At 37.4% G+C, this 22,726-nt stretch overlaps 3 protein-coding genes across 6 annotated transcripts in view; 2 read left to right on the plus strand and 1 right to left on the minus strand.

Moving 5' to 3' along the window:
• The window catches only part of RHOQ (ras homolog family member Q), a 24,512-nt gene extending 13,350 nt beyond the window's left edge, over positions 1-11,162 (plus strand). The window contains exons 3-5 of the mRNA XM_085055022.1: positions 2,422-2,586; positions 3,339-3,434; positions 4,175-11,162. Of these exons, the coding sequence (XP_084911148.1) occupies positions 2,422-2,586; positions 3,339-3,434; positions 4,175-4,330 (417 nt within the window). The 3' untranslated portion in view covers positions 4,331-11,162. The remainder of the gene's footprint in view (positions 1-2,421; positions 2,587-3,338; positions 3,435-4,174) is intronic.
• Positions 3,132-22,646, minus strand: PIGF (phosphatidylinositol glycan anchor biosynthesis class F). Of its 3 annotated transcripts, none has more exons than XM_085055021.1 (6): positions 22,151-22,378; positions 20,430-20,521; positions 19,458-19,574; positions 14,865-14,973; positions 4,753-4,886; positions 3,132-3,402 (listed from the first exon to the last, which is right to left on the minus strand). In XM_085055021.1, the coding sequence occupies exons 1-5, from the start codon at positions 22,376-22,378 to the stop codon at positions 4,773-4,775; spliced, it is 660 nt and encodes a 219-aa protein (XP_084911147.1). In that variant the 3' UTR covers positions 3,132-3,402; positions 4,753-4,772. The 3 variants fall into 3 exon arrangements, with proteins under 3 accessions (XP_084911147.1, XP_084911145.1, XP_084911146.1); XM_085055019.1 differs by lacking the exon at positions 3,132-3,402 and adding an exon at positions 22,538-22,646 and having other exon boundaries at positions 4,512-4,886; positions 22,151-22,397; XM_085055020.1 differs by lacking the exon at positions 3,132-3,402 and adding an exon at positions 22,509-22,542 and having other exon boundaries at positions 4,512-4,886; positions 22,151-22,397.
• Positions 22,376-22,726, plus strand: part of CRIPT (CXXC repeat containing interactor of PDZ3 domain) — a 47,381-nt gene continuing 47,030 nt past the window's right edge. Inside the window, exon 1 of one of the 2 annotated variants that reach the window (XM_085055024.1) lies at positions 22,376-22,647. In XM_085055024.1, the coding sequence (XP_084911150.1) occupies positions 22,377-22,647 (271 nt within the window). In that variant the 5' untranslated portion in view covers position 22,376. The remainder of the gene's footprint in view (positions 22,648-22,726) is intronic. The other variant, XM_085055023.1, reaches the window with a different exon arrangement.

Genomic DNA, 22,726 nt, shown 5'->3' on the forward strand with positions numbered 1-22,726 from the left:
GTAGCAAACACCACACACATCTTTGGCTGTGGTACATGATGTAAACAATCACATTGTACTTGCCTTCAGTTTAACTTCTTGATTACACTGGATGGACCCACAGCTTGCCCAGTGCAGATGGGAGAGTGCATAAATAAAAAGGCACATAAACAAATGCAGGAGCAGGAAAGGAGTTCAGACCTGAGACTGGCTTTAAGAAAGTGATTAATATTTGCTATGAATAAAAGGTCTATTTGTAATTTGAAATGGATTAACTAAAGAGCTATTTTAAGGTTAATGGACTAGCAGTAATTTCTGGTGACAGTGAAATGCTTTCTCCATTCCAGCATTTAATGCAGGCAGTATTCTAGTTCTCCTAATCCAGATATGAGATTTTTAGAAAATGTATAGGGAGTATAGAGTATAGGGAGGGCAGCTCTTTGGCGGTAGGGACAAATTACAGCTTTAAAATAGTTTTTTTTTAAAACACCACCTAATTGCTAATACCCCACACATGATTTAGAGCTGAATTTGAAAGCAACTGACGGATTCACTGTGTTCTTTCATGCTGATTTTGTACTCCAGGGAACAGAGTAATTGGCAGTTGGGAAGCTTCTTTTAGGATTTTGATCTCCACCCCAGAAAACAGAGTGCAACCCTGAGCAGGATCTAACTATATTCAGTAGTAGAAGTGAAACATAAAATACACGCCCAAAAAAACCCTGAATGTTGAAAAGTTTCAACTTCCTGTGTTGATGGCCTTGAAGTTATTTCTGCTTTCTATGATGAACGTCCACGGACTTGGAAAAGACTGGGTTACCGTTTTTTTTCTTCTGAATCAGGACAAAAGCCTGACACTGGCAGAGAAAAGGCCTGCCAATGTTGCAGCTTCACAGTGGTGTCAGTTACTGTGGTTGTGAAATTGGGAAGCCATGTTAACAATTAAGGATGCTCTAGCTAATTGATAAGCCTGTATACAACGCTGGCAAGTAGAGTGGATACTCAAAATGACACAAGAGTATGACAAGTAATGGTCAAGCCTTTTGATTCTGTATGAATGATGACAGTAACAGCTCTCTTCCCATAGCTGTTGACATCCAAATGGAAAGATGAGGAAGTTCTCACAGTTTTTCTGAAATTCTAGTGACCATGTTTAAAACCTAACACATCAATGAAGGGTGTTTTTGCGGGTGTGTCTGTAGGTTAATAATCTGGTAATGTGGCTGTTGCCAAGGAAACAAAAATTTAATTTTCTGGCTTATTTCAAATATGGAGTTGAATTACATTTCTGTCTATGTTTAATGAACAAATCATTCCAGTATTTGTGAGATTTAATTAAGATGGGAAGTTTACATGGGGAAGAGGGAGACTGCTGCAGCAGCCATAATAAACTAGTGTTTAATGTGGCAGGCATAAATCCAGCATTTGTCAGTGTCTTTGCAATGCCTGGGCTCAGTCTTAGTTATCTATGTTACAGAAACCACCAAAACCCTGTGGTAGGAATGGTGAGGCACTGGTTCACTGCCGAAGACCAAAGGAAGCCTTGCAGAGAGAAGCTGGGGCATGTTCCCTCCAGCTGTTAGCTAAAATATAGGGTAAAAATCCACTTTCTCCCTTGCTAGGGAGAACTCTGATTTACAAAAGAGGCAATGCTCCCAGGTACTTGTCTTGCCACAGTATTGTATGCCCTGCCAGTACGACTGCTGGCTTTAAATGCTGTGGTTCTAAATGCCCTAAATAACCTTTTCACACTAGCTTCTACCCCTCATCCCCAAGAAATAGACAAACAAGGGCATTAATATTCCCCTGATAGTGTTTTTGATCCTTAATTTCTGTTCCTTCTGATCATTTGCTGGGCTTGCTGATAGAAAGCACAGTCTAGACAAAAGACTGATCTTTCCTACTGCCCTGATCACTACCAACAGGACTGTAAGGCTTCTAAAAGACAAAGAAAATTCTAAGGAGGGGTTTAAATATCACCTCTATGTATGATCCAAAATACAATATTTAAGTGCACCGAACAGCCTTAATCCAGCCTAGCTTTGTATAACCTGTATGACTACAGCAGTCACATCTGCTCATTTCTCTACAAACAAATACTAATCTTTGATCTGCAAGTATGTGTGAACCATAAGCCTTTTGGGTTTTTTTCTTAAGTGAAAACTTTTTAAATGGTACTCTTCTGTATATTCTTACAGAGAAGTAAGTTTCCATCAGCATTAACCCATTTTTCAAAATATTTATATTCACATATAGTTACCTTCATACGTAGATTTTGCTCTAACAGCTGCACTAACTAACCTGGAATAGTTGCAAACATTCAGAAAGTTTGCCTCAACAACATTCACATAAGATGAATACAGTTTCTGAATATAGCTGTTAAAATTAACAAAATACAGGCAACAATTTAATACTGCAGATAACAGAATTTTTCTTCCTTAGGAAGACTATGATCGTCTGAGACCTTTATCTTACCCTATGACCGATGTCTTCCTTATCTGCTTCTCAGTGGTAAACCCTGCTTCATTTCAAAATGTGAAGGAAGAGTGGGTACCGGAATTGAAGGAATATGCACCTAATGTTCCTTTTTTACTAGTAGGAACACAGGTATATTTGGTTCTGTTCTACTTTATATAAACAATCAGGATCATTTTATGGTGCCTTTTCTCTTGGGCTGAAGTTCAGGCCCAACAGGACCTGAGCAGCACCTCCTCCTGCCTTTGGAGGAACAACCCTTCCAGGTGGCAGAAAAACTGAGATATGTGTTGCTCTCTAATGAGTGATCTCCATTTTGTTAAAAAAAACTTATGTCCATTGTAAACAGGGTGGCAGGATTTGCTTCATGTTTCCCACGTGACCTTTTCTAAAATGTCATGGGACTTACAGAATAAAATTGTCTGCTCATGCCCATGTTACTGGAATTACTTGGGTCTACAACTATTAGTCACATGCAATATTTGCTGAAGAAAAGGAGCAAGAGGAGATGTGAGACAGCTTCCTCTTGCTTCTTGTGGGCAATGGACTGGACTTCATTTATGAAGTGACCCACATGCTGGCATTATGTTTGGGGTAATCTTTCTGCCACTGCAGGATATACATTTTCATATTTTAAGATGATCACATCTAATTGAAGAACTGAATTACAGAATAAATGTTTGTTCCTTCTGGATGAAAAGTTCACAGCTTTAATTTAGAGCTTTTGAATCAGGAAGGGTCCACAGTCTGAATCATGACATAACTCCATTTTTATAGACATAATATTACATTAAATAATTCTTCTTTAAAAAGAGGGTATCATATTGCCTGCTGACTTTTTCTTAGAGAAAGTATTCCAGCATGACTGCAATCTTTCTTGCTAGATTGATCTCCGTGATGACCCAAAAACTCTGGCAAGACTGAATGATATGAAAGAGAAGCCCGTATCTGTGGAGCAAGGACAGAAGTTAGCAAAAGAGGTAAACTGGATACTCCTAAATGAAGCCAAGCAACAAAGAACAACATCACCAACACCACCACCTGTATTCCTACTTGACTTTGTCTTCCTCTACCACTTTTCACATATCTTTTAGCAGTCCACATATGTAACCTTGTGACAGGTTACCAGTTAACAATAGTTACATTAACGAATAGAGGTAACAAGTAGACCTACAGTTTCTTGTTAGTAATAGTTCTAATTTTCAGTGTAGACAATTGTAAAAGCTATATAAGCTACATAAATATTAGTCAAAGATAATTAAGATCCACAGACTGGTTGAGGCTGGAAGGGACCTCTCCTGTTCAAGCAAAATGTTGGAAGCATCTTTCAGAAATTACTTGAGAATGTTATTACTACCATTTTAACTACTGTGTAGACAATGCTTATTGGGACACTTACAGAGTCTTATTTTGGAAACACAAATTGTCCATGTAATTCTTTTTTGCTCTTTAATTACCAAACATATCTTAGGCCCCCACTGCCAATTAAGGAACTGATTTGTTTCCTTTATAAACCAACCAACTTAAATACTTTCCAGATCTTTGGCCAAAAAACAAATCTTATTTTCTCCTACAGGGGGGTGCACATGCAGATAACTTTTTTTAGATTGCAGCCAAACACTGTAATGTTGCTGGGGGGCGGGGGGGGGAAGCAGAAGTGCACAGATGGAACTGAACAGCTGAGACATACTGCTATTGAATTAACTTATTTTCTTGACAGATAGGAGCCTACTGCTATGTAGAGTGTTCAGCTTTAACACAGAAAGGACTGAAGACCGTTTTTGATGAAGCTATTATAGCCATTCTAACTCCAAAGAAACACACGGTGAAGAAGAGAATAGGCTCAAGATGCATAAACTGCTGTTTGATCACATGAGAGACATTTGACAATGGCCAGGCTTACTGTGAAATTCTACTGATTTTAAATACAATGCATTAAGTACATAGCGAACTTGTTACAGGTTTGAAAGCTAAACCTTTGATTCTGCCTTCTACAACCAGTGAAATCCAGAGGAATAAAATCAAACTCAACGAACTTACAAAAAGAAGCCACCACATCTGTTACAAATATTTTATTCAGACTGGAAGGTACAATCTCTCAGGGTTACACAGTCTAGAGGAAGCAAAAACTGCACCATGCTGAAATGGCATCTGTGTGATTTTATTGAGCGGAGATGCTTGGCCTGAAATACTCTAACTGAATTTGGACAGTCTTCTGCTTTGACTATATATATATATATATATATCTTAAAAAAACAACTTTTGCACAGTCTGTATGGAATCTGCACAAAGAAATACCTTGTCTCTCTTTGCTCCAGTTATCGGCTTTTGTATGTAAGCTGCTTCCGGTTCCAGTGTATCCAGAGAGGTGCAATAATCAGACCAGCCATATAGCCAAAGGTAGCTCCGAGGGAACAGGAAATGGGCCATACCTGAGGGGAGAATGCAAGGTAAAAGCAGACAATGAGGAAGATATCTGTGGTTTTTTGTACTTCATGAGCACAAAGTCTAGGTACTGAAAGACAGTAGTCTTATCCTACTTTAAAGCTTGACATGCTTTCCTAAAAATGCCAAAAGTGTAACAATCATCTTCATGAACACTAAATGCTGTTGTACAGTTTTTAATTAATATGCATTAAAATGTAAGCAGGCTTCTGGCTATTGCAGACTCTAGTTTCATAGTCCAAAAACTATGTGAAAAAAAACCCTAAGAAGTATTTATATCCCCTGAAGCATTCAGCTGACCTAACTTCCTATTCTGCTGCATACCTTTGAATACCTACAGATTTCTCAGCAATTTCTCCTGTCAATCTCTCATGGTGTTTTGAAACTTTTAGGTGTGTATAGATGAATTACTATTCAAATAAGGCCAGAGACTGAGATGGATAGTTTGTTGGCTTTTTTTCTTGAAAAGTAGGTAAAAGGGTAAAATTCCCTCTGGCTAGCAGTAGGGAGGGAACATAAATTTGGAAACTGATTGAAATCTTGCACCCAGATCATTAAACTCGTAGTAAGCCAGTTACGTTAAAGGGAGTTTTAATTATAAGCTCTATTTTCTATTATAAGAACAGGGAGCCAGCTCAATAGAGCCGACTCACTTTAACAAACCATCTTGTCCTGAGCCAGAGCAGTAATGGAATTCTCCCCTGCCCCTTTTTTTAATTTGTATTGATTTGCAGGGAGGAGTAGCCAAACCAAGACTTAACCAGTCTGTCATCAAATGTAGCTTATATTACCAGTCCCCTACATACTGCATTTGATGAAAATCTCAACTAAGTTAGTGATTAAAATATTTACTGTAGAATAAACAGATTTCCCATGCCTCTTCAAAATTCTCCTTTGCATTTTCCTTTTTTTTTACAAAGACAGTTTTGCAATTCCTGCTGTACAGTGCATATTCCTAAAGCAAGTACAGACAGGACTCTCCCATTCTTTTATTTTTTAAATGATATAGTAAAAATCCCCCTCTATAGTACTTGAGACTGAGAAATGCACTAAACAATAGAGGAAATATCCAAATCTCCAGCCTTCTTTTCTACTTCACTTTGATTCACAATTCATGAATATCAAATGAACTTACTCTTAACGGTACTGGTTCCTCCTTTCATTCATTTTCCTAGCTCTGATTCTTCTCTTTACTTCATTATCACTTAAAAGAATATATTCATTCACATCCTTTGATCATGGGAATTTTAACTATGAATAAGAGTAATGTATTTTGTCCTCTGCTCTTTCATCTTCAATCTCCTCAGCTGTTTCATCTTCACATTCCTTAGCATTTACAGCTTTATATGTTATTTGGAGGTCTTAAGGAGTGTAGCAAAGATGACTATTAAACAAGGTGCCTTAGGTACTCTTTATTGACCTTGTTTCATTCTCTCATTTTCATACATTCTGTCTCTGCTGCTTGTTTTTGTTGCTGAGTATTTCAGCAGTTGCCTCTCAAGCCAAAGATTTGCTTGTTTTCATTCATTTATTGTGTATTGTAAATCATCTATAAAAAGCCTTGAGATGCTTTGGCATGGTAAGATACTACATATATTTGAAATTCACATAAGTTTGTGGCCTTGGCTAAATTTACACTTCAGGTGGATCTTTTCAACTTTTAAATGAAATGTAATTATTTCTAGCGTTTTGCATATTACACACGTCTAAAGGACAAAACAATAAAAAAGTCTGTGAAACCCTTCTGCTCACTGAGTAGCATTCAGTTGGAACACAAGTCATACTTTCTTATCCACTGATGAAGTCAAATACTACTCTAATATCCACAAAACTATGGACAAAGGCTTCTTAACTCGGTGGTGCTTTTACATCAAATTTGCTGAGTGATCAATGATCAATCCTTCATTAAATTTTTACCTACATTAGGTGAATTTGTAGTTGCCTATTTGCTTTTCAGAAGTATAGGTAGGTAATGGACCTTGAATTGATCATATTCCCATAACTACAGAGCGAATATCCTTGATGACCCAATGACCCTGTATATTGTGATATTTTGTGTATAGTGGGTGATTATTGGTATGATTAAAAAGATCTCTGATGATTGTTGTAGTCTCTTTCACCTGACTGAACTGCAACTAGGGATGTGGTTTTTCAATAGCTGTGTAACTTTTAATATTAACTATGCCTCTGTCTGTCTTCTCAAACATTCAATATTTGCTTTGCTTTTTAAAAATCAGTGTTACCTTACATAAGTTTCAGGCTCTTTCTCTTAACAGGTGAGTCTCCGACCTCTGAACAATCACATAAGGCAGGTGGCACAGATAGGGAACAAGGGGAAGAAACCATAAAACATTTTATCTCCCTATCTATGAACAAGACAGAAAGAGACACCACCCATCCCTTCTAGTGGTATGGAACATAGGCCAGGCACTTGTTCTTCCTGTGCTGCTTGGACAGCCCAAAGTAGTTCTGAAGGCAGTTTGATTGGCCTTTTGAAAACTCCCTAAGCACAGCAGTTACAAGCCTGTACTCAAGAACATTGCTGTCCTTATGCCATTTCCTCTAACCCTCAAGACAGGGCAAAACCCCCTAACAAACAGGTTATAATACCAGTTTTGCACCTTTTATTCTTGAGTGATGGCTTTTAGGCTACATACAGCCCGAGGCACCCATGGGTACATCTAAAGGAGCAAATTATCAAAGAGATTAGGATATGGCTCTTAAGTACATCAGCTGCACTAAAATAACACTACTTTCATATGCTTTTTGACTGTCTATGAAAATGGGTTGCTTCTTTCTGTGGAAGTGGGTTGCTTTATTTTGTCTTAGCTGCTGGCCTCATTTTTCTGAGACCAAATCACTTTCTTCTGGACCTTTTTAAATGACTTTGACTTACTCAATTGGCCTGCTTTTGCCCTGTCTTTCATACTATCTCAAATTTGGTTTAATGTCCTTGACTTGGTATGAACTGCCTGTAAGTGATAAAAATCTAAGCAGCAAACATCTGTCTGCCTGTTCCAAGAGATTCCATTCTGCTTGCTTAAAATACACAACCTGTAATACACCCCTCTCATCCCCTCAGAACTTTTTAGCTCAGTTCCTCCTACTTCATGCTCCCTTCTGCCTTGAGGAAGCTGACATATCCTACCCCAGGACTGATGTCATGTCTGGGCTGGGCCAGGAGCACGGGAATAAGATGTTAGACCAATGGCCTAGCTGCACTTTTGATGAGGGGAAGAAAGACTGACGTGGAGAGAAAAGTGTGGGGAGTGCAAGAGATAGAACAGAACATTTTTCATGAAACTGTCATGAACTGCCTTATCTGTCTCAGCAGCTGGGAAGTATCAGCTACCATTCTCACAGCTTGACACAAGAAGAATCAGTTTCCTTATCAAATGCATGATGAAAAGGGCAATTTGAACAATCTGTAGATGATTACTAGGAACCTGAACAGCAGCCTGGCAAAACCAAATCTTGACAAGAACAAAAAATGCATTTTAAGGGATGGAGCATGACCCAGTAGGTTAATGCAGAATGATTCTGACTTCTGCTATTAATTTAAATTTTCTTTTTGCCTTTTCATCTGGCAGCAGTGTTAGGACTTCACAAGGATTTCTTTAGGCTAGCTAAATAGACACTGCAGAACTGCAAGGTTTTTAATATATATTAGAACTCATTTTAAGAATAATGACTCAAAATAGGAATTGCTAACCTTTCAGGACACAAATGAGCTAGTTTCCTCAGCGCTCTTTAGAACAACTAAGATTCTATGATGTGAGAATGCTTAGCATATTGCATGGAAAGCAGAGCATGTTGCAGGATCCCAGCAAGGTATCTAGCTCTGCTGGACTGTGCATGTAGCTAGTTAAACCAGAATTCTGACTGCATGACAGTTTTGTCATCTATTACAAGTCTGTAACTTGCATTCCATGCAAGGGGAATTACGTACACATAGATAAGGACATAAAGGCCAGATTCTCATAGACCAGGGAAGCAACAAAGTTTTTAAAGATACTATGAAGTAAGCAGCTGCCTGCTGGAACTTTCATTATACAAATGCAAATACAGTGGGGCAATCTACTGTACTTACTTTTCTTTTTAGTAAACTTAAGAGTGCTTTTCTCATATTCCTAAACGTGACTTTTTTGTATGCTTACTGTTTCAAAAGACCCATTTCTGACTGTCAATTAGAAGGCTATGTAATAATTATTGTTTCATTTTAAAACTGAATAAACGAGCACAATTATTTTCCCTCCCTGTTTCTAACATGCCTTAAATTCCTGCTTGTTTAGTCTGTCCTGTCTTAAAAACTTCAGTACATGCCTTTAATCTATTTTGGTTGCATGCACATGTTAACTACAAGTGTCTTATCACATTGTACAGAATGTGTGTGTTGACAAGCACACACCAAGAAGAAAGTGTGAGGATTTTTCAGGCTGGTATTTGTAACCAGAAGTTGGTTTCATGAATTTGTATTCCAAAGTTATAGCAAGCATAACTGCCTTTGATCTTGCCATTAAGGTTTACATTGAGAAAACACATTATTAAATAAACAATGATAACCACACTCAAGTAGAACAAGCTTCTACCTCTGTTTAAAACAACTCCAACTGCCTATTATCCCTCCTTCTCACATTAAGCAACTTCTTTTATAACAAAACTTCCACAGTAGGTACTAGATCCAAAAGGAAATACAAGAAGGAAACTCTCTGAGCTGTGTTAAGAAGAACCAAAATAGTGTGAAAGTTTATAGTCCTATTTCAGCTTACTTGAGTTAGCAGCAAGAACTGTACCCAAGATTCTTCGGATTATTTTTCAGGCTACAAATGTCTGAGAGGTATCTAAGGCTAATATTTACAGTCATATTGGCTAAATTACATGGCAGCCAGTCAACTCAGGTGAGTTATATCAGCATTACCTATCATGTTTGCAGTAGCCACTAGGAAGTAGGAATATAGCAATTTTACTTCTACTTAATGATAATGCTGTAAGCAGAATATTGTTTCAAAGTCACTTTTTACCACTAGTAACAGGTACTACAGATCAAAATTATGCTATAAAAAACCCAGATGTATGGGTGGGCATGCACACAACAAACCCAGAGGCATGTTTTAAAAGTCTGTTATCAAAACATGCATTATGCCCAGGAACTCCACAATGTGCAAAATCCAGTTGTCAGTGACACATGCCATGTCTGGAATAACAGTTCCACCACATAAAAAGTGTGTTAATAAAGTTGCGGTCTTCAACTATACCACCTTGTTCTGCAACTAAATTACTTCAGGCTGAGTAGAGAAATGATGTCTCTATTAACTCCTCAATCATCCCCTTCTGTTTCAGTGGTGGTGGGCCTAAAGGTTCCACTTCTCAGTGACACATGAAGCCAGGATCCTAATCACACGTGGTTATTAAAAGTACCCCATCAACTTGAAAAAGGCAATCTGGCAAAACTAAGCAACTGTAACAAAGGAAGTTACTTTTTATTTCTTTGTAGAACTGTCCTAGCTAACTGTAACTCATACATATCCATCGTGCTTCAGAGGGCTATGGGCAACTGGAAATGGATGTACAACTCTTTAAATTGTCTAGAATAGCCTTGTTTAAATGATCACAAGTGTTGCAAACAATTTTTTAAATTGCTGAAAAATCAGATAACAATTGCAAAATATTGGCAAAATTAATCTACCACTCTAACTGAAATAAGCCTGGCAGAACAAGTCTTGGAAAGTTTTTTTGCTTTGTTTTTTTTGGTTTTAATGCAGAAATGTAACTGTAGCACCTAACCCACGTTCTTGTAAGGCAATTATCTTTACCTTTATCTGAGATAGGCTGAATTCTGCAGACCTACAACCAGGAACAACAATAGACTAGGCCTCCCTGATCAACTGTTTTGCACAGTTACAAAATTTTCCTTAAAGCTAGCAGTGGAGCTAGCTTTACAAACAACAACAGAATAATGAAAAACAATGAATCACCAGGACACGAACTGACTTTCAGCAATATATTTTATACTTCTGACAGAAATGCTTTTTGTTTTTTTCATTTCCATTCTCAAACATTATTCAGATAATTAATGTTAGTTTATTTCTGAAACAATATTCTGTTCCTGTTAAGTAATATTTACTTAGCATAAAAGTTGTTGTATGCTTAAACAATTAACATTACTATTTTTAAGGGCAGAGAGGCACACTAATCTGAATATCCCCTGTAATGCAATATTTTTCAAACATAAACATGGCAAATAAAGTGAAGATTTTCTGAGACATCTGTATTTATCTCCATTCTGTTGCATGTCACAAGAGGTAGGTATAAAGAAGCAATATGTTTCCTTTGGCTTGTAAATAACTCAGGATGAAGGAGCATTTGGGCTTTAGCCATTAGCACATGAATTGTAACTCTTGTTATGAAATTCATCATCAGTTTTACTCCACAGAACCCTGAAGTACTTCAAAGTAAAAACAAATTCTAGTGAAAGATACACAGGACACTGACATCTGATTTTCTGACTAGTTAAGATCCAGGTAACAGTATGACAGACGTCTCACCTTCTACTGATATGTCTCAACCATGACGTAAAGGAATGACTACCAGGTAATTTTTCAGTTCTGCTTTCAAGATTTCAGGAAAATATGCTAGTCCCAATGCAGACAACCAAGGGCAGGAAAACAGATTAGCAAAAGATGAAACCAATATTGCTTTTGCTTTGAAGGACAAAGCAGCAAACTGACAGCAGAAGAACTGCCATATGTATGAGTGCGACAATTCAGACAAGTATCTTACAGAAGAGTGCAGACAGCTTTATTTAATACTGTGCTGGGATTCCAGCATTCTCAGTACTCCACTCAATCTCTTGTTTGCTTTACGTGAGTGACTACAGACCATTTTCATTTGAAGCCATTTCTATGAACAAACCAGACTTCACAGAAGCAGCTTTACATTCTCCCCCTTCTGAATGATTTGTCAATTTAAAGTTGACTGTAGGCACTCTCAAAGTGTCCAAGTTTGAAGTGTAGACACCAGATTTGATCAAGTGCTAAATCCTGATTAAGTGGAAAAATGCTCATTCAGGACCGTGCTTAACTTTTTGTGTGAACCTTATGCCATATTAGATTGTTCTAATAGAATGTAATCAATAGCAATAGCAATAGCATATTTCACCCCAAACTCACAGCACATTTCTGTATCTGCTGGATATTACATGTTTTTTGACAATTTTTGACATTTCAGGACTACAAACAGAGCCTAAGGGCAGCAGCAGCTGCTGCTTTATCATGTGATACTTCTCAATTATTACTGATCCATCCAATGCTTGTAGTACCAATTTCTCCTTGTCTATTACAGTCCTCCAATAACAAATTGTCTGAAGTTGAAGGCAGCTAGGTTACAGATAAATGCAGCTGTGTTTCCACCACATTGTTACATCATAAACACTAACTATATTCAATACAAACATCAGAACCCGATTTTGCAATAAACAGGCTTAAAGGCCTTAAGGCTGCTCTCTAAAATAATACCACTTTAGTCTTGCCCAAGTAGTAGGATTTTAAACCACATTTTCTGCTTTAAAGCAGAACCATTTCTACCACAGATTTAAAAAATTTGCTTACAGCCCAAAGGTTAAAATACAAAAAGGAAAACAATCATTAATGAAACCTCTTTTTATCTGAAAAGCTGGTCTTGAATTCAAAGACTAAGCTCTTCCATTTGAGTTCATTTTTGGATAAGAAAAAGGTAAATCCAAAATGGTAATCCTCAAGCTCTCTGTTTTTAGGCTAATATGAGAAACAGCTGATGTCAGAAGCATGCCAGCTTAATACTTTACTCATGCAGATGTCTAGAAGTAATTTGGTTTTGACTGGGTTCTGATTACTTTTAAGTCTACACTAAGATCTACATGATTTTTTTCAGATCTTGCTGGACTTAATCTCTAGGTGTTCCCTTAAACATTCCAGCTGGATTAAATTCTACACAAAACACTAACAGTCCTTGTATTTTGGGGAGATTAAAAAAATAGTAGTAGTAGTAGAATAGCAGTATTAAAATAATAAAGAAGCACTTCCTGCAGCTGTATTACGTACAGGTATTTTTATGTTCAGTAAGTCAGTGGTTAGGTCACTCAGGGGCAATCAGCACTAAAGATCTTCCCAAACTAAACAGATCGGCAACAGCAGAATCCTTTACAAGGAACATTCTTCTTTCCCCTGTCTGAGGCTGAAGACAACACAGAAAGTACCTCTCCTCTTTTATTGTTACAGTGAAAGAATTTAGTCTGAATTTCTGTAACCACCTGACATCAGGTAGTGAAAGGAATACTCTTGCAAAAAGAGGCTTTGTTGCTAGTTATCTTTGGAAGAACAGAAACATCTCTTGGCCCTGAAGGTTTCTGAGACAGCAAGGTATTTACTACATGCAATACCTGAGTTGTTGAATGCATACTATTGAGTAGGAATAGAAAGACAAAAGACATCAGTTGCATGAAGTTGCATGTGTTTCCCCAGAACCCAATTCAGAATATATCTTGGCTTGGCTGAACTGCGTAAGCTGGGAAAAGCAATGTTTCCAGGGCAGCTATTAAAAATGCCTGGCCAGGACACTGTCCTGACTTCTATGGTTTGGTGACCAATATTTAAGAGATCACCTTCAGAAAAATATGAATTTTTATATACAGCATATTAGCAAAATCTGAGATTTTGGGAATAAAACCTGTCGGATGTGACATGCTACTTTAAAATCCCATCTGAGCAAGAAAGAAGTGCTTGCCTCTCATCAGACAAGGGAAGTAAGACTTGGCAAGAAGACAGGAGATTGCGTTTCAATGAATCTCTTGATTTTTGGCTTACGTTCATGTCTGTCAACAATTAATTACTGCCAACACACACCTATATCAGATTGATGATAAAACATCTTGCAAGAGTAAAACCAAGTGTTTTCAGGGAAGATAACCCAAAATTTTCACTTAATATAATAACCTACCCCTCTATTGTTTTTGAAATACAGATTTTAATGTCTAATTACACTACTGTAATGAAAGACTAATGGCATAAAAGCAGGCTGTGAGCTATTCACAGAGGAAAAATTTTAATTGCAGCTGTAAGCTACAAAATTTCTACAATATCACATAGGAAAGTGTGTTGCCTGTTACACTGATTTCTGAAAGAAACCTCTGAAACCATCTGCTTAACAACAGGCCTGGTAGACACTAGTGAGCTAAGAGTGTTTGAGTTTGATAACCAGAGGAAAGAAAATATCCACTGAAAACATTTATGAGAAGTGTTACTAGTGCCATCATTTTATGGCAATTGCAGACTTCCGTTATGTCCAATTGAATAATTTCTCCATATCCAAAACCAGCAAGAAAATAGCATAAACATTTGAATTCAGAAAGATAGAATCTGCAATGCCAGCTTCATGTTTTTTCTTGTTCAACTACAAAGCTAATGTTTGCTGTCCTTTGAAATCAGAAGTGTTTAGTACAGTGCTTTGGCTACACCATTTTCACAAATTGATCTAAATCCATTTAGAATATCTTCTGTTAAGTGTTTTTATGGAAGACAGAGGGGAGCTAAAACACCAGAAAAGCATCTTTCTTTCCCTACCTGTGAACAATAAAAGCTACTAGACTGAAAGCAAACTTGAAGCTATCTTCATAATTTCACATTTCTCCTCCAGCTTGTCTAGCTTCTTCTTATGCAAATCCTTAGAGCTCTATTTCATTATAAAATTTGCATGCAACAGATACTCACAAGTCTGTAACAAAGAAACAATTAAAACCGGAAGTAAAAATAACGCATTTTACTTCCTTACACCCTAAGCACAGATGCTTCCAATAAGATTTAAAAAGTGTGGCGTAACTCTGTAGTAACAGTTTATGACTAAATCCAATATAGCTGTACAGCTTCAGAGCAATTTTGTGTAGTGTGCATCTCCAGAAAATTAACATTTATGATAGGGGTGTAGATACTAACCTGCCAAGGCCGATCCCAGTCAAGTGGAATAGGAAATGCTCCAAACCAAGCTCCAAGTATACTGCACACAGTAGTAATCTGTAGACTGCTTTCCCAGATGGACATAGCTCTGTAAAAAGTGTGTTACAAGTTTTTAACAGCAGTAGAAGTTACCATGGCAGAACATTAGACCAGATTAATTCCAGGATTTTTGAGGCTATGAACAGATATATAAAAATTCATATATTCGATAAATAGCATGCAGGTTTCTCCTGAAAAATACAAACTATGTAAAATGTAAGTTCCGTATTTTAGCTATAATTACAATCTTTTCACACCACACTTTCAAGAGACTTTTGCTTTTTTCAGATGTTGACTGCAAAAACTAATTTATTTTACCTGGAAATACTATTGAGCTTGAAACACTGGTAGACTGAGCAAATAAATCTATCTCAATGATAACTGTGTGCATTGCAGGGACAGGCAGACATGAAAGAGTACTGTGGGATTGTACAGAAAAAGCACAAGTACAGTCAAAAAGACTCTGTGGTGTAGACGTATTTGATGACTACAACAATTTGAAATTTAAAATAGAAGTCCCCTATGAGAATGAAAAGAAACATTGCAAGTAAGTGTAACTGCACACTGGAGCTCTTTGGTACCAGAGCATTGAAGTTCAAGTACATTGGCTGCAGGATAAATGTTTTGCACACTAAAGAACTCTTGCACTGACAGTCATGGCACATATTGTAAGAGACACTAAATTACTTTAGTTCTCAGTTTATAGCTTCCTATCACTACTGACTTCTTAAGTTTTTGAAATGTTGGATTTCTGTTTAGTAGATGAACACTCATTATCATCAATGTACCAGATGATTGCTCTGCTTTGCTCAGGCCATCAACATTTGGGTACTTAGTACCAACTAAGAAACAAGAGCAACAGAAGTTCAGAACTCAGTAGGGCACAGTTCCAAGACAGGAGAACCAGGCTGGAATGCCTGCTCCAAATCAGCAGAGTAAGAGATCTGAGTTTTAAGTTTGCTACATCTCAGATTATAAACACACACCTAGCTTCAGCTAACAGAGGCAAAAAGATGTGCATTTTTATGGCTTGAAGACTAGATGCATTGTAAACTCTGAACTTTGTATGTGCTGTTTAGGTTGCATGACATGAACACTTGGTTTTGAAGAGTCTAAAATTTTTGACTTTACTTCTGAGTACACACTGCTGCATTTGCTATTGACCAAACAGCTCGTAAGTTTAAAGCAAACATTTTTCAAAGTTTGCAAAAAAAAAGGTCTTACAGACTACAGTCCTGACAATCCAAAGTTGACATTTTGAGCAGAACTGTTTCTTCTACAATAACACAATCCCTTTAACTTAGAATACTCCAGTTCATAATTCTACCAGTTTGAGATTTTTTTTCTTGAAAAGTCCTGATGTAACTGTAAAACTGTTTGGGAGTCTGCACACAGAAAATTCTTGTGAATTATTTTCAGAAGCTGAATAATTGAACAGAGAGCTGTTAGGCAGAATGAGGAAGAGAACATTCACTACAGCCTTAAAGCAGCGAAAGAGACAACAGAATACACCAAGGACTGAGGTACAGTTATACCTCACAAGACATCTTCTGTGTGTAGCAGATTCACCAGAGACTGCTGTACCATATGGAGATATCAGACTGAGTCCAAAAGCAAAACAACAGAATTAGCAAGGCACAGTGCCCAAGTGAAAAACAGCCATTGGCAGTTTGGCAACTATTTCAGCTGCTAATTGAACCACTCTGCAGCATGGACTGGCTACCCAAAGACAACCTGACTCGTCCTCCAGCACTATCCTGAAGAAACAGTGCTTCCATTAATCACTTTTCTTCATGGAATGACGCCTACTGGGATTTTTACAGGTACTCTTTAAACCCCCACATGAACTTATTTGCATGAGGCTAACAACTGTAGCAATGTTTATAAACAGCATTTTCCAGGTTTCTTTCATTTCAAATTAAGATAATCCCGCAGACAAAACTGGGGATGTTTAAGACAATACATGAACACTAGTGGCAGAAAGGTCTTTTGAAGCCTAAAGTAATTATTTAACCCTTTTAAATAATACAATACATTCAGTTCAGCTTTAAATAATGTTTGAATTAAGAGGTTAGCTGACATAAAATAATCCACTGAGACAGCTCCTTCCAAGATTTGGAATTCTTGGCTGCAGCAGGACTAAACACTAAGCAGCCCTTGATGTGTGATGATGCCTACATTTACAAGGGACATTTCAAGTCTGTCAGGGTATGCAGTTCACAAACAAAGTGATAAAAAAGGCGTAATGAAAACTGGAAGGAGCCCTAATGTCATGGTTTTATACTATTTTTTGGCAATATCCAAATAAAATCTCCTTTCTACCCTGGTGACACCTTATAATTGCTATTACACCAGAAATTTCAACACAATTTCTCAGGGCAGTGATTTGAAATAAACAGTCTCCAAAAGGAGAAAAAAAAAAAAAAAGAAAAGAAAAAGACAAAAAGATCAGCATTTGAAAACTGATTTCTTAAAGTCTTTTATGCAGGAGGCTATTTCAGACAAGTTACTGAAACACTATTTAAATTATAGCCACATGCTATAATTTATCACTGATGCTGATAACCCTTTCTGTAGCTTTTACATCTCTCCAATTGCCCACAGCAGCACATGACAGCACATGATTAGTGTCATGACACTGACATCAGTCACAACTCTAGATGTCAGAGTAAGGAGTCCAGAGATGCTGGCATGGGCCCACCCCTTTCCAAATGCAGAATTAGTGAAAAGGGCCCTATTTATGTCCTGCCAAGAATGGAAGGGTTTGTGATGTAGAATACACACACCTTTGTGCATTTGATGTGCTCAGAGGCTTAAGGTAACTTAAGTCTAAATTGCACTCAGGTACCTTTAAAACACATTCATTTTTTATATTAAGCTATACACCTAATCAGACTTTCAAGCTTACTATTCTAGTGCAATTCAATTCCCTTAACTCTACTTTCAAGGCAAACAGCTCTGTTGATTTTACCTAACCATCCCTTTCTTCCATTTAACCAGTCCCACCTCATTCCACATAGTTAAGTTGGAGACAACCTTTTAGTACACCATGTCTACACACCTCATGCCCACACCTAAGATGTTCCAGTTTCATGAGATGAAATGAAAAAATATAGTATTATCTTTAAATGAGCAGCTTGCTACAATCCATTAAAAATTTGCTTAAATATTTCTTTGTAGTCTGTTTTCACTCAAAGTGTAAACAAACATCATTAATAATAGACATTTTACTCAGTTAATGTCACATGGCTCACTAGTAAGAAGTACATACAAGTCCTCAGAAAAAAAGTGTCAAGACAACTGTTTCCTATGCAATAATTGTGCTGAAATAGCATTAAGATCTAGACTAGGAAAGAAATTGACAGGCATTCAAAATCTACCTGTTGGACTGATATTGTCCAACATCTCTTACTTCAATTCAACTATTATTTCCAGTTGCAAAACCTCCAAAGATGACTAAGTGAATCAGCAATTATTTATTTTGGCTAAACAATTCCTTGCTTTTATTGCACTCTATTTAACCCTTCCACTGAAAAAAACCCCAAGAGTAAATGACTTGAATAAGGACTCAAGTTATTTTTCAGTAAGTTGAGAACTGACATAAACCAAAATCCAATACCTGAAACTAGTATTAATGTCTACCTTTGTCCTTCTCTACAGGAGTGCAAACCAAAAATAATTCCATAGGTCAGCAGCATAATACAACTTTTCTCTTTCTTTTGAGATGAGACTTCACCTTTACAAACTATTAAAAGGGAACAAATAGTAAAATCTTATTAAATCTTAAGCACATGTGAAACCTTTTTATGTTTCAGTGTCCCAGTCTTTCATCAATGCTATTATTTATGGAATGACAAAAGGCAAAAGAAATGGAAATCTTCTGAAAAATACATTATTCTTGATACATGCTAATGCCATGGCTGTCATGGGAGGTGAAAATGCAGTTAGAAGGCTCATTTTACTTTAAACATACTCTTGGAAAAAGTAATGCTTGAAAACTGTGACACCGAAAACAGCTTTCTTTGAAACTGGAAAAAGAGGATGGGTTAAGATTACATACTTAAGAACACAATTAATTATGTATAATTTTCAATATCATATTCAAGTTTGAAACAGTGCTTGTTTTGACTTCCTATTCCTGCTTTAACAGTTGTATTTACAAAGGCTCTTTTGGATCTCTATGCACAGCTAAAGTGTCAGGTCTCCTCTTTATTTGACAACCATTGTATGGGACTGCACAGTGTTTTTACTTCAGAAAAACATGTGTTGGAAACTTTACTTCCTGCAAACATATATCAAGTGAGATTTAGTATCTGGACACCAAAAAAAAAAAGGTGTTTTTCCCAAACAATGTCTTCAAATAAATCTTTCTTGGTCAGAAAAGCTTTCACATGTCTGTAATCACAAACACAAAAACTACTCATCGTTCAGGAAATTTCCTTTTCTTAACAAAAAAATTCATTATATATTGTTGACGTCAATTCTGTCCATTTCTATTCAGGGAAATATCAGAAATTTTAGATTAGAACTTACCCATTTTTACTAAATACCCGTATCCATGCTTGTATGTTTGGTCCCAGCAAACACAAGCACTGTAAAGTAGTAAAAGTAGAAAGGAGAACTGCAAACAAAAACGTCTCAGTCACTGACCTACAAAAAAAGAGAATATTACAAAATTAAGTGACATGGTTACTCATTTTCTAAGAGTTCCAAGATTTAGGAAGAAAAAAGCCCCCTCTAAGTCAACTTGTGGAAGCATGTTTGCTTTCTTAAACCTCATGTGGAAGAATAAAATTTTTTTTCTTACTCTGTAGAATAGTAAAGGAAGCTGGGAAAAGTTTTGCTATGATCTTAAGAGTGAAATGTAGTGATTTTTCTAAATGTTTGATATCTGTAACATTTTTAAAACACCACAGGTGTTCCTCACAAAGATCACTAGTTGTGAATTGAAGTATGCTTGGATATTTACTTCATTATTCCATTTGTTTTTCCAGTTTGGTGTTGTGACAGCAACCATGAAACCAAACTACATGGTGCTATTATTAGTCACCAACTTAGTGTATCTCTGAAAAACCAGGTTGCTTCATACTTTTTTCTTTAAACTTCCATAAAAATTAAAACACAAATATCAGAAAGATGAAAGATACGCAAGATGTGTGGTTTAGAATATCTTGGGGAAAATTACTAAATGAAACTCCAAAAACTGTTTGTGCCTGTATGTTTAATATAAATATTAAAGTAAAAGGAGTTGTTTGTAAGCATATTACGATTTTCATTTACAGAAGTCTTGTTTAAGAGCTGGCTTCCTAAAAACACTGAACAAGCAAACAAAAAAAAAGAAAAAACCCAGTAAGAGAAAGCCAGAACAGCCACCCTTCTTCCCCCAGCTAGGAGCTTATCCCATAACTTCCAGCGTACCAGACAACACACAGGTACTTATACCAACATCTGCAAGGAGAGCTGCCCCTTAGAATGTTTAGAGAAAGAGAGGGTCTTCTGACTTACTCTATGAGAGGTGCTCCATAAAGAACAATAATCGCATGAAATAGTATGCAAGACATGAAAAAGTATATACAGCATTTTAGAAATCTGGATATCTAAAAAAGAGCAATGAAATATCAGAACAATGTTTCAAAACAGAACGTAAGTAACATACACAGTCTATATCTTATTAATAGCATTATACCCTAATTTTAACTTCTTTAACTTCAGCTAAAGCACAATATAATAGCTCAGCATGTTTCAAAACAGTTTTTCTATATATTATTATTTTAAATAATTAATTTAAAAAGATCACAGTCCATCTAAACTTTTTTTCATGCAACCCATCAAACAGGGCAAACATACAAAAAATATAACCAGAAATTACAAGATAAACAGAAGTAATTTTATTGAATATTTTTACATTTCTGTTTTACATCTGTCATGTCCATTCATTAAAAGGCAACTCTCACAAAAGGCGAAAAAATATTTAAAAGCAAGAAAACATACAATATAAAAAAATCTGCAACACAGAGAATCAAAATTACATTAACTAAAACTACATTTTGAACTTGGCATCTTAAATTCTGAACACATTTGAGAAATATCCGTAACTTTCTGTAAGTCTGCAAAACAGAATTTTCTATGAACTTAAACAGCAGTTTCTGGGTACTCACTATATCCTGTAGAAGCAAACACACTTTGACAAACAGTTCTGGTTAGGTCTGTTCTGATCAGGTCACCAATGCAAATCCATAACTTCCCTTGACCCCTTACTTTTCTACATTTATTCCTTATGCTAGGCTGCGATGAAATCTCACCTAGAACATGAAGTATGCTTCATTTTTAAATCACAGAGAGTTAAAATACTTGTTTGCCATCATGGTTTTGTGCATTTCACATCCTCCTCAGTCAGCAAAACTAGACAGAAGCTTTGCATACAAAGATACTGCTCTCAGGGATGATTGCTTCAAAGTTTAAGAAGCACCTCAGAGCACTACATCTTGTCTGGCTCAGCAAGTCAGGAGTGCAAGACTATTCACCTGATTTCAAAACTCTGGGGTATTCCCTCATTGCTGAGCAAGTTGTGTACTGCTCCAAAAATCACTCTGTTCAAAAGAATTGCATTGGGATTCATACCTTTAAAGCTCTCTGTTGCAAACTGTAACTACGAAAAGTTTCTCCCAACTTTAGGTTCTTCTGTATGCAAATTTTATCATACAAGGAAATGTGGCCATTTTAATACTTTTTTAAATTCCATATAATTTTAAAAATTGTTTAAATGTAATGCATTCTCTTTTTTATGTCTCAGATTCTAAAAAAAAATTTTTCTTCCTTTAAAGCTATTACAAATTTACAACTACACAAGACAAACGTGTGATGACTTTCCTTCTTGGTATTTCCACTTATCAGGAAGATTGGTCAGGCCTGGACTACAAAAGGAGTTCTGTGCCATTTAATTTTGCCTGGTTTTGCCATCATGCAAATTCTCAGGACTGCAAACAACATTGCATTGACAAGAAAAAGGAAAGCACAGAATCACTCACCTGAACTGGTTATTCACAGGCAGAGGAAGTTTAACATAATGAAAATAATAAAAAAACTGTTTTAAGAGGTGCTACACTCAGCTTATTCATGGAAAATGTGTATTCATCACCAAAAATTGTCTTCTTTCTCATTATTTCAGAGAATTTACTTCCCCTCTGTATCGTCTGGTAGCAATTTAAGAATTGTAAGAATCTTACCTTGTGAGCAAAGGAACTTCTCTTAGAAGACTGATGTGGCTTTAGGACTAAGTGCAAGACTATGTTAAGGGCAGCGACACAGGCGGAGCAGACGCAGAGCCAGGTGAGGTGCGTTCCCAGCACGCTGAACCCGTCCAGCAGCACGGCGGGGAGCACGGCGGCCAGGATGACGGAGAGCGCGCACAGCAGGTTGGCAGCCAGCAGCCGCCTCAGCGCCGCCTCCCGCATGGCGCCCGCCAGCGCCCACCTGCAACACACCGAGCCGCCCGTCACCAACGCCTGCCAGCGCTCCGGGCCAGGCTGGCGGCCAGAGGGAGGGTTTCGGGGCAGGAAAACACCATCCGCTCACGGAACAAACCCGCGCTGCCGCCAGCGCCCCTCACTCACCGCCGAGCGCGGCGCCGCCGGCAGCGGAACGGGCGGCACGGTGACGCCACGTCCGGGGCGCTGCCGGAAGCGCCGTGCCTGCGGAGGGGCCGCCATGGTGTGCGACAAGTGTGAGTATCGGTGCGGGGGGCTCTGCGCGGCCCGCCGGGCCTTGTCCTGCCCTGTCCTGCCCTGCCCTGCCCTGCCCTG

Source organism: Lichenostomus cassidix, chromosome 3 (assembly GCF_008360975.1).
Source record: "Lichenostomus cassidix isolate B80296 chromosome 3, HeHo_3.0, whole genome shotgun sequence".
In the NCBI taxonomy this organism is placed as follows: domain Eukaryota; kingdom Metazoa; phylum Chordata; class Aves; order Passeriformes; family Meliphagidae; genus Lichenostomus; species Lichenostomus cassidix.